Below are 15,413 nucleotides of genomic sequence, written 5' to 3'. Positions count from 1 at the left end.
GGAGAACATGTCATTTCACAAACAAAAAAATTAATTATGATAATCCCACTTTCTTACTTATGTCATAAATCACTCCTCTGTCAGGGGGTGGGAATTAAAATAACATAAATATACCACGCCCTCTTACTTATTTGTCGCTTTTGGTTCTCATTGTAATTATCTAAAAAAATCCCATTAACTCGGCATAATAACTTATTTAATTAAAAATTAATCGGAAAAAAAATGCTAGATACGAACCGAAGTACTCTGTAGGCGGAGGCGACTGGGATAGCCACTACTCCACCTGCGACATATTATAATTACCAATAATGTAATATACATACCTTACACTCTTTTTTCAATAAATTTGTTTTCTTAAACTTATAAACTTATTACTATTATAAATAGCGTATGATTATCGCGTTGATTTAATTTGGTGACGGTCTGTGTATCTGTGTGTCTGTGGCACCGTAGCTCCTAAACGGATTACCCGATTTCTGTTTGTTTGAAAGGTAATTTGAGCGAGGGTGTTGTTAGTTATGTTTCAAGAAAATTTGCTTAACCGTTTGAAGAAATATAAAGAGCTACCATAGGTAATGATCTTCAAACGGCTAAGCAAATTTTCTTAAAACATATAGCTATAAGAACACTCTCGATCAAATTAACTTTCAAAAATCAAAATCGTTTAATAAGAGCCACGATGCGAAAGATAGACACCATTAGAAAAACCCAATCGCTATTTGTGTTGGAGGTATATCTATAATTTTTTTGATTTATTCTTACTTGTGTCTAATATTTTTATGTATAGCATTAGTCCAAGAGCTGATAGACATTTTTTAGTAGGTATGATATCTGAATACAAAAACCATGGGCACTACACAAGGATACTCAATTTAAACGAGAGAATTGACAAAATTTGTCAAGAAAATGCCGGAAATAATAGCGTCGCTGGTGTTTCTTTTGCATCGAATTGAATATATAGGTAAAGGAATGTATAATAAATAGGTAACTCTTCTAAATTGATTTGAATCTCTATCACGGCGCAAAAGCAACACTATATTAAAGACTATAATAAACTATATCGGTTTATCGATGTGTTCTTTGGTAGTATGTCCATGACAAATCCATTTATTTTGAAAATAAATATTTTCTAAAGACAGATCTTTCTGGTGGGATATTCTACCTGACAGGTTGAAGTGTGAAAGACAGCGTATACATACATCGGATATCCGAAACTCTCACTAATGCGATTGTCAATGGTTATTTTGGGTGGTTATAGTTATAAGATTCTCAGTCGTTCTTCAACAGTTCAACTCAGAGAGCAGCTAATATACGCTGTTTCTCACACTTCAACCTAATCTAGTAACTGTTCACTTGCACTAATATAACATTATTTTATATATTACTCTGTTAAAATCTCACTGTGCAAAACCAAGTTGCCGCTTTCAGCGTCCACCGGGGAGAAAAATAGTATACACACCACGAGAGCTAGTATAAAGCTAATGTTTCAGAACTCATGTTCATTGAGCCGAGGGTGACAAACATTCTTTACTTTTGCTAAGTGTGTAATATACTATTTTTTGAAATATAAAATGCCTCAAGAATACTTTTTGAGAAAAAATTTTAGTAATTAAAAAATTTAAGGGTTGGTTACAACCTACCACTCTTTGGTAGGTCTGCGTTTTTGTATTCAGATATCATAATATAAATATTGTAAAAGTTTTCTCGGTATGCCTCAAATACCTACCCTAAAATATCTCTCAGCTCTTCTACTATATGCTTATGAAGTTAAAAAACTTTTATGTAACGCTTCACCGATTCTATGGTGTTTATTATTTTCTTCGAATTAAAAAAAAAATCTATTAAAATTATTATCATTGGCGGTTGTATAATTATTAATAATTCGAATTGTAAAAGTATATGTTTATGTTAAAATTAAATCCAAAAAATTTGATTACTAAATTTTATTATAAGCTAAAGAGAAAATGGCTAAAACATTCGATTCTGAGATCATGTGGACCGCCCAAAAATTCAAAATATCAAAGTTTCAAAATAATTAACCCGGTGTTTTAATTGTATCGAACCAACATAAAATCGTTACAATATGCTACCAGATATCTCGCAAACGAAAAAATCTAGATCTTTCAAATTTCATACATAATTTATAAGAATAATATAGGTATGAAAAATAAGAACATGAACTTTTAGGTCTGAAATTGGGTCTTAGTAACAATTAGTTTTTTTAATTTAGCTCATTTGTTTTGTCTGTTGAATAATCACGAAAACATCCCGTTAAAGTGAAAATCGAGATAAAATAATTTTTGGAAATTCTACTGCCATTAGTCCACCGTCAAATCCCGCTTATAATTGGGAGCGTCCTGTGCATACCTTGCATGTATATACAGTTTGTGTGGCCTTCACACTAGATTTTTTTATCGTCTGGTTCATTTTGAAACGAAATTTTTATAATTCAATGTAGTACAGTTTCTTAACTCAAATAAACGCGACTCAAATTTTATTTTTACTTACAGATAATGATTTCTATGAACTGCTGGTATCTCTTACCTCTAAAATAAGTTTCGTACAAAAAAAAAAGGAAAAAAAATTCGATTTAAGCGTGATTCGAGCCAGGAACCATTAGGGGAATTTTCAAATATTAGTTTTGTTCGGATTTTTAAAGAGTATGACAACTTGGATATTAAAAAGACGAATCAAATTTGAGTTTTTTAAAAAGAACTGGAACTACTTATTTACAAAGCCTTAATTAATAGCTTGTCTCACCCTAAAATATATGAAAATCCGGACACTATTTATCAATTTTGTTTGTTTTATTCTTTACCATTGGTATAATTAAATCGTTATTTTTCGGAGTAAACGTGAATGAGAATTCTTGGATTAGGCTAGAAATAAATGTTTAATGGAATCTCAACAATTAATGTGAGATGTGTCAGGATCAGAATCTCAACCTATTTTTCAGACTAGGGAGGGGAATGTGGTATCATAAAAGGTTTATTTCTTTTGATTGACCAGATTTCTACCGTAAACACCGTACTATAATTTAGATGAAATTATTGCAAAATATAATTAAGGATCCAACGGAGGATATTAACATTTTGTATAAAACATATTGAAACTAGTAAAAATTTCCAAAGATTTTGTTTAGGATTACCACTGTTAAAGAGAAATTTTTAATTGATTGATTATATATAAAATATTAAAATTTCTTCATGTGTAAATTATTAAAATATCTAATAATTAATATTTATTGTAATAATCATTGGTCGGTATTACAATTATGTTTATTATTATTTTATATATTTTTATAATGTGCAAATAAACCATACAAAAGCAATAAATATTAATATTTTATTATTGATTATAAAAGAGAAAACAAGTATATTTATTATATTCCACGATATTGTTGTTGACGTATTATTGAATTTATTGTTGAACATGGAAGATTCAAAACAAATGGAAGAAGAATCCGCAACCGCGCCACCACCGCCAAGGGATCCTGCAGCTCTCCAATTAACTCTATTTAAATTACATAAGGTAAAATAATTTTATTGTTCAGGTCTTTGTTCAATTATCAAGAAATTTTCAATCTGGCTCAAGTATAATAAATACATATCTGAATTTTTAATGAGCCTGTTTAAAGTTGATTTTTTTTAAACTTGTAATTAAATAGAATTAAGAGTAAATTGAAATTTAAAAAAAATTGAGCAAGATATATGTTTATATGGGGGGAAGGGTATAGTAAATAGCAAAAAAGAAAAAATTAATTTGACGAAAATTTTAAAAAGAATTCCATTTATATTTTATATTTTTAATGAGATTTAATATAATAGGCTAATTCCTTCTATTTAAAAATAAATTAGTGGTTTTTGGGGCCTAAAAATTAGAAAAATGTCTTACATGAAATTTTTGCGTTTAATTATATTAATATAGGAGAAAATTGAATTGAGAAATTCATAATTTTGTAGCTATGATCATATTTTGGTCATTTAACCAAAATTTTGAATTAATGATTTTTTTTTATATTGGTCCTAATCCTAACATTCATATATTACAATGGAAGTTTGCAATTCTTCGGGGTCAAATTTAACTCTCGAATAATTGACATCAATATTTGTTTTCCTATGTTTATTTTTTTGTAACTAAAAAGAGCCCAAAAGGACCACGATTAACAAAGTTACATGCCTGAAAATAGTTTGTATTTTTAAGGAAACAAAAAGTGTCGTGTATTTATTTTTGCGCAGTGCATAAAATATAAGTGATGAATATGAACTATTTTTATTTATAGGCAATTTTATTACAGATACGATATACAAATTACAAACTAAACAAAATTAACTTTAATATTATTTAGACCGTTATTTATTATTTAGACCGTGAGTCGATTTTTAATCATTAGCCAGCACGATAAGCTTTAAATGAAGGGTAAATCATGGAAATTGATAAAGGAATAAGGAATATGTCGCGATGTGACAGAAAAACAGAAATAATAAATACTAATAATAAACTGTAAAATTGTTATAGAAAGTTCCATCTACCACGTTAACCAGCTGGGGAACTCCAGTAGTAAATAAAGATGCCACACTAACAGTAGGTCCTCACGGACCAGTCCTCATACAAGATAATAATTTTATTGATGAAATAGCACATTTTGATCGAGAACGTGTGCCTGAACGTGTAGTACATGCAAAAGGAGCTGGAGCTTTCGGATATTTCGAAGTGACTCATGACATAACACCATTCACTGCAGCAAAAGTTTTCTCAAAAATTGGGAAAAGAACATCAATATTTGTACGATTTTCTCAAGTAAGTGGAGAAATGGGGTATCCAGATACTGTTCGCGACCCAAGAGGTTTTGCTGTGAGATTTTACACAGAAGATGGAATGTGGGATCTAGTGGGCAACAATACACCTATATTCTTTATTCGCGATCCAATACTTTTTCCAAGTTTTATACACACACAAAAACGAAACCCCGTAACACATTTAAAAGATTATGATGCCTTTTGGGATTTCATGTCTTTAAGGCCAGAAAGTACTCATCAATATATGTATTTATTTGGTGATAGAGGGATCCCGGCTAGTTATCGTACAATGAATGGCTATGGATCGAACACATTCAAGTTAATTAACAGTCAAGGAGAAGCAGTTTATTGTAAATTTCACTATAAATCAAATTTAGGAGTTAAAAATTTGGATCCAGATTCTGCCCAACAAATAGCTGGTGCTGATCCTGATTATTTAATAAGAGACTTGTATAACGCCATAGCAGAAGGAAAATTTCCATCATGGACTTTTTATATTCAAGTTATGACTTTTGATCAAGTTAATAAAGTTCCTTTTAATCCATTTGATGTGACCAAAGTATGGCCTCATGGTGATTTCCCACTAATCCCAGTTGGAACCTTAGTTTTAAACCAAAATCCATCAGATTATTTTGCTGAGGTCGAACAAGCATCTTTTGATGTTTCAAACTTTGTACCAGGTATTGATACATCACCAGATAAAATGTTACAAGGTCGTTTATTTTCCTATGGAGATACTGGTCGATATCGAGTGGGTACCAATCGTGACCAGATTCCAATTAATTCAGCCTTCAGAGCAGATGTACCAAAAAATTATCAAAGAGATGGAAAATTTACTATTAACACGCAAGGTGGTGCTCCAAATTATCATCCAAATAGTTTTTGTGGGCCAGAAGTTGATCCAAGGGCTCAAAAATTACAACCAAAATTTTTAGTTAGTGGCGATGTGTACCGGTATGATTCGGGTGACGAAGATAACTATTCGCAACCTCGAATTTTTTATCAAAAAGTTTTAGATGAAGCTGCTCGTGAACGTCTCATTAATAATATAGCCGATCATTGTTCAAGATCGGCAAAATTTATACAAGATCGTGTTGTTAGTGTTTTATCTCATGTAGATCTTAGTTTTGGTACGAGACTTCGAGCAGCATTAGACGCACGAGATATTACTAGCACATCTTTAAAAAAAGATATAAAATATCTTTGAATAAATTGAGATTATGCTACAAATTTATTGTGAGAAGTGACGTAACCACACTTGGATCAAAGGATCTTAAAAAGCTTTTCTTGTCAAAAATCAACATTGGCCAATTGTTTCAAGTTCTTTAGAGCTTTAAATAACGGTGTAAAAAATGGTTAATTAAATTCAAAATCCAATGACGATAGATGTAAAATTTTTAAATGGAAAGCCACTAGTTTTTGATCAACCCCGTTTTTAGTCTGAATGCACGGCATAATAATAATTTCTTGTCTACTTTGAGCAATAAATAACATACATCAGGAGTCCATCTCTTCCGAGTCCTTTAAGTTCAGGCGCTCCTAACGTTGTACCAGTCTTATTTCACTTCATAGTTACGCCACAGTTTATAGGGGTGAGTCATATCAAAAGATATATTTTTTTAGAGTTTAACGAAGACAATCGTTCAAAGGTCGAAGTATATAAATTTTGACCATGAATTATTTTAATCAAAAGTCTATTATCGACTTGGGTGAACTACCTACCCATGATAAAAATATTAATCTAAAAGAAAAACTATCATTACAACAAAATTTTAAATTTTTCTTAGGGTTTTATTAAATGAAATATGAAAATTTTATAAGTTTCCTTTATTTATAAAATCATAATCTCACTGAAAATCTACATATTTATATAACATCATTGATCCACTGTATTTACAATTATAGAAAAAGATGCTCGCTAATCGACATATTTAAATTGACAAGTTTTTTTTTTTGTTGTTAACAAATTTGCATCATACGTGGTGATTTTTACGAAAAAAATAACAGATAAACGTTTCTATTTTTATTTATATAAATAGAATATTCTTTGTTATTTGGTTTCGTAACAATGCATCTGAAGACCAAATCCGCTACAAATAATCTTTAAACAAATTTCATATATTATTTACATTTTTTTCTTCAAATTTCTGTAGATTTTTGTTTTCGGTTATTTCGTCAATATTCAAGTAAGAGTAAAAGAATCACGCCACCAATTAATTATTTATCACGAATAAATAATAATCAAAATACAACAACGATTCTTTTCCACTCTACAAACTATTTAGAAGCTTACTATAAAATGTATTTTAGTTCACAGCTAAACGAAATTAAAAAAAATATATATATGGCCTCTAACAAAAATGGCAAATATTAAAGTTATAAACAATAATTCAAAGATGTTCAACTGTTAAAAATTGAACTACACAAACCATTTACAACTGAAACATAGCTTTCTAAACATTTTACTTCCGATAAACCGATTTTGGGTAGACAGATTTATTTGGATTGTGAGACACGCACTACGAATAAAATGGTTTAAAATATCAAAGAAATTAGGTCAAGTGATTTTATTATTATTAAAAAAAGAGCGCAGCAGGTTATTTAAGGCTGTTGTCACATTATGGGTATAGTGTTAGAAAATTCTAAATTGGTTTATCTTATTAAGAATATTATATTATATTTCAGAGCATAGTAAAGGTTGTGTTCTTAACAAATTTTTTAATTCTAGAAAAAAAAACTAACCTTCAGATATTTTAAAAAAACTAACTGAACATTGATGCATTTTTTCTGAGTTTAAAAAAATGACTATTGATGCTTGAAGAGAGATAACTATACTAACACAGCACTTTGTACACAATATTTATTATGGCAAATAGATGCATGATACATTACTAATACCGTGCATATACCGTTTTATTCATTATAGTCACTTAACACTTAAATGGGTTGCTGCGGTCTTTTATTATTAAAAATAAAATCATTTGATCTAGTTTCTTTCGTATTTTTAAACGAACAGTTTAATTAATTCCGGAGATTTATTTAAACAATCTAATTTATTTAAGATCTGTGATAACAACCTTTATATCACTATTTGGTTGAGATTGGTTTCTATGTTCAACAGATTAGTGAAAAATATTTATGTGGAATTATTTTATTTTATTTTTTTTAAATTTATTTGCTGCACTTTCAACAGCTAGGGTCATTTGTACAGCTGAAATTATTTTTTCTTCAAATTTCAAGAAAGAAATACAATTTTATGTAAAAACAAATTTATACACCACGCATGCTAGTAAAATATAAATTAACTCGATCAATAAATTCTGTAATATGTTTTAAAGTAGAAAAATGAAATAAGTTTGAAAAAATGTGCAATTTTTGAATATTATATTCAAAACAATATATACGAATGTATTTACATAAAACGTAAAAAAAAGCATAATGTGTCAATGTCAAGTAATATAAAATGATCAAAATTTTATGGTATTTATTGATCGAAGATCAATCAACTATTATAATTATATGAATCAATTGATTTTTTGTTTGTTTTGTTTTAATAATCATATACTATACAAATATATTTTAAATATATTATTAATTGGCGATTGATTAATAATAATTATTATTACAAAAACTAATATGTTTAATGAAATATATTAATTTTGTATTAAATTAAGAAACATATATTATTATATTATTATTATACGTTAACATGAAATATTATATGATACTGTATAAGTATATTTTTTTAAACTTAAATACCATAAATAATTTACATATCCTATCATGCGATCAAAGAAATAACTTTTAGATATATTTGAAGGCACAAAAATAGCTTCAGTCTGTTTTATTTAAAACGATCTGCGAAATTATCCGTATAATTTTAATTTTTGGATATAAATAAAACCAATGTATGATTTTGTACCTCTAAAGAAACATAACACATTCTAACAAAAGACAAGAATCCTCTGTCATGTTAATACTTTACGCTTACGCTTGTACACCATTCTGTTCCGACGTTTGTATTAAAAGGACGTCAAATTAAGCAAAAGTTAATAACTATGCTAGTACGTAAATGCTAGCAAGAGAAAGCAAAAAACATTTAAAATGAAAGCAAAAGTTTATACGCGAGAGACAATCTTAAAATATACTTAAGATATCGAGTACAGAATGTATTTGATGACATTATGAACACATTAATTAGTATATTATTTGGTATTATTATTTTCCCAATAATTACGAAAACAAAATTATTTAACGGCACGTTATGGCCTCATTAAACATTTCTTTAGAATAGATGGCATGTTGGTACATAAAGGTTCGCCACTCCTGACTTATGTAAGGATTTAAGTGCAGGCGAGAAAATATAGAGATCTGAGATTGTAGTTCTATTCTGTTATACAAAAATATGATCGGGCAGCACATTTTTCAATACAAAATCCTAGATATATAAAATTTATTGGACACAAAATCATTTCTCAGCCTTAGGATTCCAATTAAAAAACGCTAAAAATGGATCTCTTTTAAAATCACTTACGCTCCTAATTGCCCGTCTGTCATAGCCTATTTTTTTTCGAATTTAAGATAGTTCCGAATGTTTATGTAATAAAAGATAATGTATGGAGAAGTTAAAGATCTTAAAACAAATATCTTCTGTCACTCAACCATCGTCCACTTATTAAGGACCACCACACTTTTTTAGTTAAAATTTTCTCCCTCCTTCTCTCTTCTCTACGTGTAAACAAGTATGTCAACTATGTGATTACGATTAAATTTTAATATTCAACGAATGTGTTATAAAGATGTTATTTAGACGATGTTATAAACAACGTAAAGTACTGAAATTTGATATTAAAAACAGCGGCAAGCACAAATGAAGAGGAAACTATATATTTTATTTTAAAATTTTTATATTAAATAGATCGTTATTTCATGAAATCAAAAGGATTTTAAGTAATATTCAAGAATTAACAAGTACTAAAAAAATATACTTATAAAACTATACAAAGGTAACTTAAATTATAATTTTTGTAAAAAATATAAAGTTAATTTAATGGTTAAAGTTCTTAATTCAAAATAAATATATTTATATTATTTTAATCTTCAATATTATCCCTGTTATTTTTCTATCCATGAATTCATGTAATTTGAAAAATCCAAATTCAAAGTAATATACAAATCAGGTACATTCAATTATCGAGTTTTTTTTTTTTTTTTTTTTTTTTAAATATTCACGTAAATTAATAAAATTTCTGTTTATGAATTACCCTGAATAATTTATATTTTCTACGTCCCTAGGACGGATATCTAGGGACTAAAAACAGAAATTCAAATAAATGTAAATAAATGTTCTTACTTTTTAGAACAAGATAATATTGAATATAGCAAACTATTGTGTTTTTTTCATTTATAGCTTAGAAGACAAACTCTTATATATAATCAGCTAAAATTAGCTGCCATTTAATAATTTGTAAGATTAGCCACATGTTATTACATTTTAAAACTACGTTAATAGAGTTTTGTTAGTGTCGCTAAGTGCACTTAGATAACATAGACATTATCGACAATGATAATTTGTAAAAACTAGTAAAAATTTACAAATACATTTTTAATACTGTAATAATCTAAATTATAAAATAAACAGCAAATCATTTTTCATTCAAAATCAAATATGATATAAAATTCATATTTAATGTAGAAATATATTTTATACAATTTTTCAACGATATTTTTCTCAATCTATAATTATGACTAACTCTATTCGTCTAGTTTTCGAAAACGCCAAACATCTTTCAAAAAATAATAGTTGAGTGGGAGTAAAAAAAGTATCATTATTAGTGTTACAAATTTTACAAAACACACAATTCCTGTCCAAAATTAATTAACTTTTAAAGCAAATTTTTATAATACAAAATGGCGAAAAAAAAAATACGGATTAATAAAACGATATACGCAGTCGAACAACGAACCAAAATAATTGAACTTTGTTTGGGCTTGTTTGAGAGAGCATATATTGTCGGTATTTTAACACGCAGATTGAATTTTGAAACCCAATAATAAATCGTTTACTTTCAAATTACAAATCTATATTTACCGAATTTATTCGCCTCCAACTGCTTTACATAGAGGTTGTAATATTTCAAATTTTACGAAAGATTATGGAAAATTAACTCTCCTTAAATATACACACAAAAAAAAGTTATGATCCAAACCATACTGTTCATTTTTCACCATTTCGTATTACTGACCACATTCAGACTGATTATTTTTTTCACAATTAACAAATAACATAAAAGTAATCTTTAATGTGTAAAAATTACATTACATTACAGTTTTTATTATATCCTGAATATGCTCCATGGATAGCAAATAAAAAACACTTTACAGGTATATAAAATTTTTTTAAACACAGCATTAAAAACAGTATAAAAAATGTATTCAATAAAAAAAAATTGTTTTAACTATTTGCTTTAAAGTTGTTCGCAGCCGCATTTTGGCGGTATTAAATAAAAATAGTACGGCTTATAAAAAAATCCAAATTCTTAACTAACTTTCTAACTTGATTTGTTTTGCTGCATTTAAGCAGTGACGACTAGAAATTTAATGATCGTGGTTTCAATGCGTTGTCTTTAAGGTATCGATGAGCCATTCGTGTTAATTCTAATTGATCTCTTGTTTGCCCACACGCCACTATCTCCCATTCAACATCCAGCTGAAATTAAGAAATATTTATGAATACTTATTTTTTTATTAATTTAGGTAAGTGATGATTTTAAAGTAAATAATTTACAACATATCTCTTGATAAATTGCAAAAACTTAAGAAAAACTATATTTGCCTGAATTTGAACAGTTATAAATTCAAATTAATATACCTATCTGTGATCATTTATTAAAAATTTGTAAAATTTTAGACTCTGAGGCCATATACACATGAAGCTACTAAAAAGAAACTTATTGGTGATTTAATTATCTACCAAGGGACTTAAACTGCTCTTGATATCGATTATGCAGATCACTATAGTCGAAAATGATGTTGTGTCCACCATGACTACACAGCCGACTTCAAAAGTAATTGAATATAAAAAGATCCATTTCTTTTGAATAACTTCGTGTGTAAAAAGACTCTATAGGTTTGCTTACATGAACGAACTTTTGTTTCGTTTTCAAATTTTTAAAAAGAAAATGCTTTTTGTATCATATTTAAAAATTTTGTTAAAAATCTCGTTAACAATGCTTGATCATATTCTATTTCATTTGAACTTTTATATTTCATTAAAACTATCAACTTTTTACATTGAAAACACTTAATGAATAGTTACAAATTCGCAGTGGCGGATTTGATAGTGATGGCGCTCTAGGCATATGGTATCGCAAAGCGATTTTTTGTAACGGAATACAGAGTCGCCTTACCCATATTAAGCGCCGTTCTTTTAAGCCTTCGTTAATCAATAAGGGATCCTTTCCATTTTGTGACACCCTTCTCAAAATATTTGTCTTTCGTCCCTATTGTTTTTTTTTAGACTTCCAAAATCAACGTAACGCCCTTCTCGTACAAATAGCCTTAACCCCTTAAATGTTGCCGCCCTACTAGGCCTAGGCTCAACGGAACTAAGCCTAAATCCGACTCTGCAAATTCGGATGATCTTAATTTAGATGAATCTCATCACCTATCACAACTATTTGCATAATTTTTTCAAATACTGTGAATAAGGAAATACTTATAGAAAATTCATAAAATACGAATTTATTAATGACGAAAATAAATTTTTCATGAAAGTCAACTTCTAAAGACAATACATAATCAGTTCAAGATATTCAAAAGGCTGTTATATCGGTTTGGTTTATGGGGGACTAATCATCTTTATTAATATTTTTCCAAAACTTGTTCACTAATGCCTTCTTTGTAAAAAATTATTCACGTTTCCTATTTAGGAAATTTATAAACTATTTTTAAGTAATTTCTTCAGACATAATTTGTTAAACTTTTAGCTCTAATAATAATGGAAACTTTTACCTTAAGCTTCAATATTTTCTACTTCCAGCGAAATTTACTGTAATTATTTATCAAAAGCATTTTTATAGTGATTTTAATATTTTAACTAGTTTGCAAAAATTTGTTATAAAATGTTTTGGCTTAATAAACCAATCCCAATTCGAATAAAGTTTATATTAATAACATATATTTGGTTAGTTACGATTTTAAACATGCTTAACTTAAATAAAAAACATATACTAAAACAAAAGACGAAATAATTGATTGAATTATTTAAGTTTCTCATAAAAATAAAATTAATAAGTAAAATCAGTCTAGAATGCAAAGAGGATATCTTAATCGTACCTTATTAATTAGTGACAATATTGCATATATCTAAATTCGATCAAACATTTTTTAAATAATATTTAATCGAAATATTTTAATAAAAACAAATATTTAGGATCATAAATTATACAAATTTATAATAACTCTTCAGAGGAAAAAAATCATACAAATTATATCTAATGACGAGATTAATAGGCTCACCTTTGGCCTCGGTCGCGTGGAAGCAGACGCCTCCCCGAAAGTGATGCGTTTTGCGGCCGTGCTTTTTCGCGTCCCAGTTGACAGGACGGAAGCTGCCCGAGGTCCAGGGCCAGGAGACTGCTGAGAGGAACAAAGAAAAGGATCAAGCTACAATATATCCCCTCACCGTACATAAATACCAAGGCAAAGAAATACTAGAATTATATGTCTGATAGCAATTGTTTATAATAACTAATCATAAATTTAGATTAGCATTTATCATTCTGCTATCAATTTTGATAATATTTTATTTGATTAAAGATGAAAAATTTGGATAGTTGCAAATATTGTTATGAATTGTGGATTTATAGATTTTCTAATTTATTTATCTAATTTATACATACACACATGCACTACATAAAAATCATGCCTTTTTACCCTTGAATTTAAATAACTCTTATAGTATATCTTTCAAGCCTTGGTATTAAAAAACTTAAAAATATATTGATTCGATTTCATTAAATTATAAATAGTAATACTTAATGCTTAGTATGTGAATTTAAATGAGCTAATGTATGATTTATGGGTGATAATGAAATTGTAAACAAATAGGCGTTTTCTATATGACTGGTGATTTAAAGTGTGTCCATGTCGATTTTACAAACATTTACTTTAATAAAAAATATTTTTATCGAAGTTGTTGATTACATTCAACTTATTGAATGGGGTTGTAAAAATTATGACTAAATTTAAAAAAATGGCGACGTTAAAATTGTTAATTAATTCAAATATATTTTATAGTTGTTTTTAACACTATGTAACATTGGTACGTTGCAGATTTTTAACGTTGATCGTATATGGTTATTCTCACTTTTTGAATAAGCTATTTGTGTTTAGCGGTCCTTAAATGTACCTTTCAGTTTGTTATTTGGATCTATGTTGTCTGAAACGTAGGGTATTTAAAAATTTTTAATCATGATTCATAACAAAGCACTTGGAATTGAAGTACCTCGAAAAATTAGAAAGATAAAATTGTGTGGGAATTACTAAATTTTTAAGTAATTTAAAACAGATATTTAAAAAAATTCAGGTACTAATAGCTAATTGTACGATGTTTTGGTAATTAAATTATGTACTATCAATATCCAAGTTCTGATCAAATTGACTTTAATAACTGGAATGTTTTTGGGGTAAAAATTAGCTCTTCCCATAAAACAGAAAAAACGACCGTATTTTGTCAGTCTTATTATGTGAACCCTTTATTATATTAAAGTAATTAAGTGTTAAATCCCTAACATTTTTAAGTAAATAATTCAAATCCTGTATTTGTAATACATAATTTGCAACTTTAATTAGTTCATGTTTCATGAATAGAATATCCAATCAGGGAATGTAATGAACATTTTTGAAGATCTATAACCGTTTTCATCAACGTCGCTTTAAGTACTTATACTCTTTTGACGTGCACAAAGACCAAACGAAAATTTAACTTACATTCAATAATTGTGAACAGTTTCGGCCTTAGCCATCTAGGCGCCCCGTACAAATCATCCATCTGGCGCCCTTTTAGGTATACTTATTCGATTATAATTTTAAAAAAATTTTTGAATTTGTACCATATTTTTTATTAAATTAATAGAAAACTATAAACATCCAGCGAGATAAGTTTATAAAAGTTAATACGCTGAGTTAAGTTTTCCTTTAGATCGATAGAAATAGGTAGTCAAATTAAAAGGCTAAGTTGAGTTGGCACAAGCGGCGCCCTGTATAACTTGACGCTCCGGTCGACCTCTCCTAAAGCCGACACTGATTGTGTACTTCTTATATTCTATTTTACAAACTTTTTATCCATGGTTCGTTTAATTAAAATGATTTGATATCGAATGTCTAAATAAGTACACAAAAATAATAATTAATATATTAAATGACGTAATATTAATTCTGTATTGAACTTCAATCATGCACAATAAATTTGATAAACAAAGCAACAAAAGAGATTAAAAATTCAGTTAAATTTTAAATGTAGTACATGATGTTGTTGAAAACGTTTATTTATTATTTTGGAGAATTAAGCTTACTTCAACAATAATCTCTGAAGCCAAATAACACATTATA

General features: G+C 28.2%; 2 protein-coding genes across 3 annotated transcripts in view; one reads left to right on the top strand and one right to left on the bottom strand.

The window, feature by feature from the left end:
- The first annotated feature begins 504 nt into the window (after positions 1-504).
- On the top strand, positions 505-6,545 carry LOC123299251 (catalase-like). 2 transcript variants are annotated; one of them, XM_044881583.1, is made up of 3 exons: positions 505-730; positions 3,440-3,531; positions 4,519-6,545. In XM_044881583.1, exons 2-3 carry the CDS (start codon positions 3,451-3,453, stop codon positions 6,004-6,006), a joined length of 1,569 nt encoding a protein of 522 aa, XP_044737518.1. In that variant the 5' UTR covers positions 505-730; positions 3,440-3,450; the 3' UTR covers positions 6,007-6,545. The 2 variants fall into 2 exon arrangements, with proteins under 2 accessions (XP_044737518.1, XP_044737517.1); XM_044881582.1 differs by having other exon boundaries at positions 3,365-3,531.
- A 4,723-nt stretch (positions 6,546-11,268) lies between these two features.
- The window catches only part of LOC123298758 (transcriptional activator Myb), a 49,247-nt gene continuing 45,102 nt past the window's right edge, over positions 11,269-15,413 (bottom strand). The window contains exons 13-14 of the mRNA XM_044880853.1: positions 13,320-13,439; positions 11,269-11,508 (exon numbers count right to left, since the gene is read on the bottom strand). Of these exons, the coding sequence (XP_044736788.1) occupies positions 11,389-11,508; positions 13,320-13,439 (240 nt within the window). The 3' untranslated portion in view covers positions 11,269-11,388. The remainder of the gene's footprint in view (positions 11,509-13,319; positions 13,440-15,413) is intronic.

Source organism: Chrysoperla carnea, chromosome 4 (assembly GCF_905475395.1).
Source record: "Chrysoperla carnea chromosome 4, inChrCarn1.1, whole genome shotgun sequence".
NCBI lineage: Eukaryota > Metazoa > Arthropoda > Insecta > Neuroptera > Chrysopidae > Chrysoperla > Chrysoperla carnea.
Note: the sequence above shows the minus strand (reverse complement) of the source record. Positions and strands in the feature narration are given on the sequence as shown.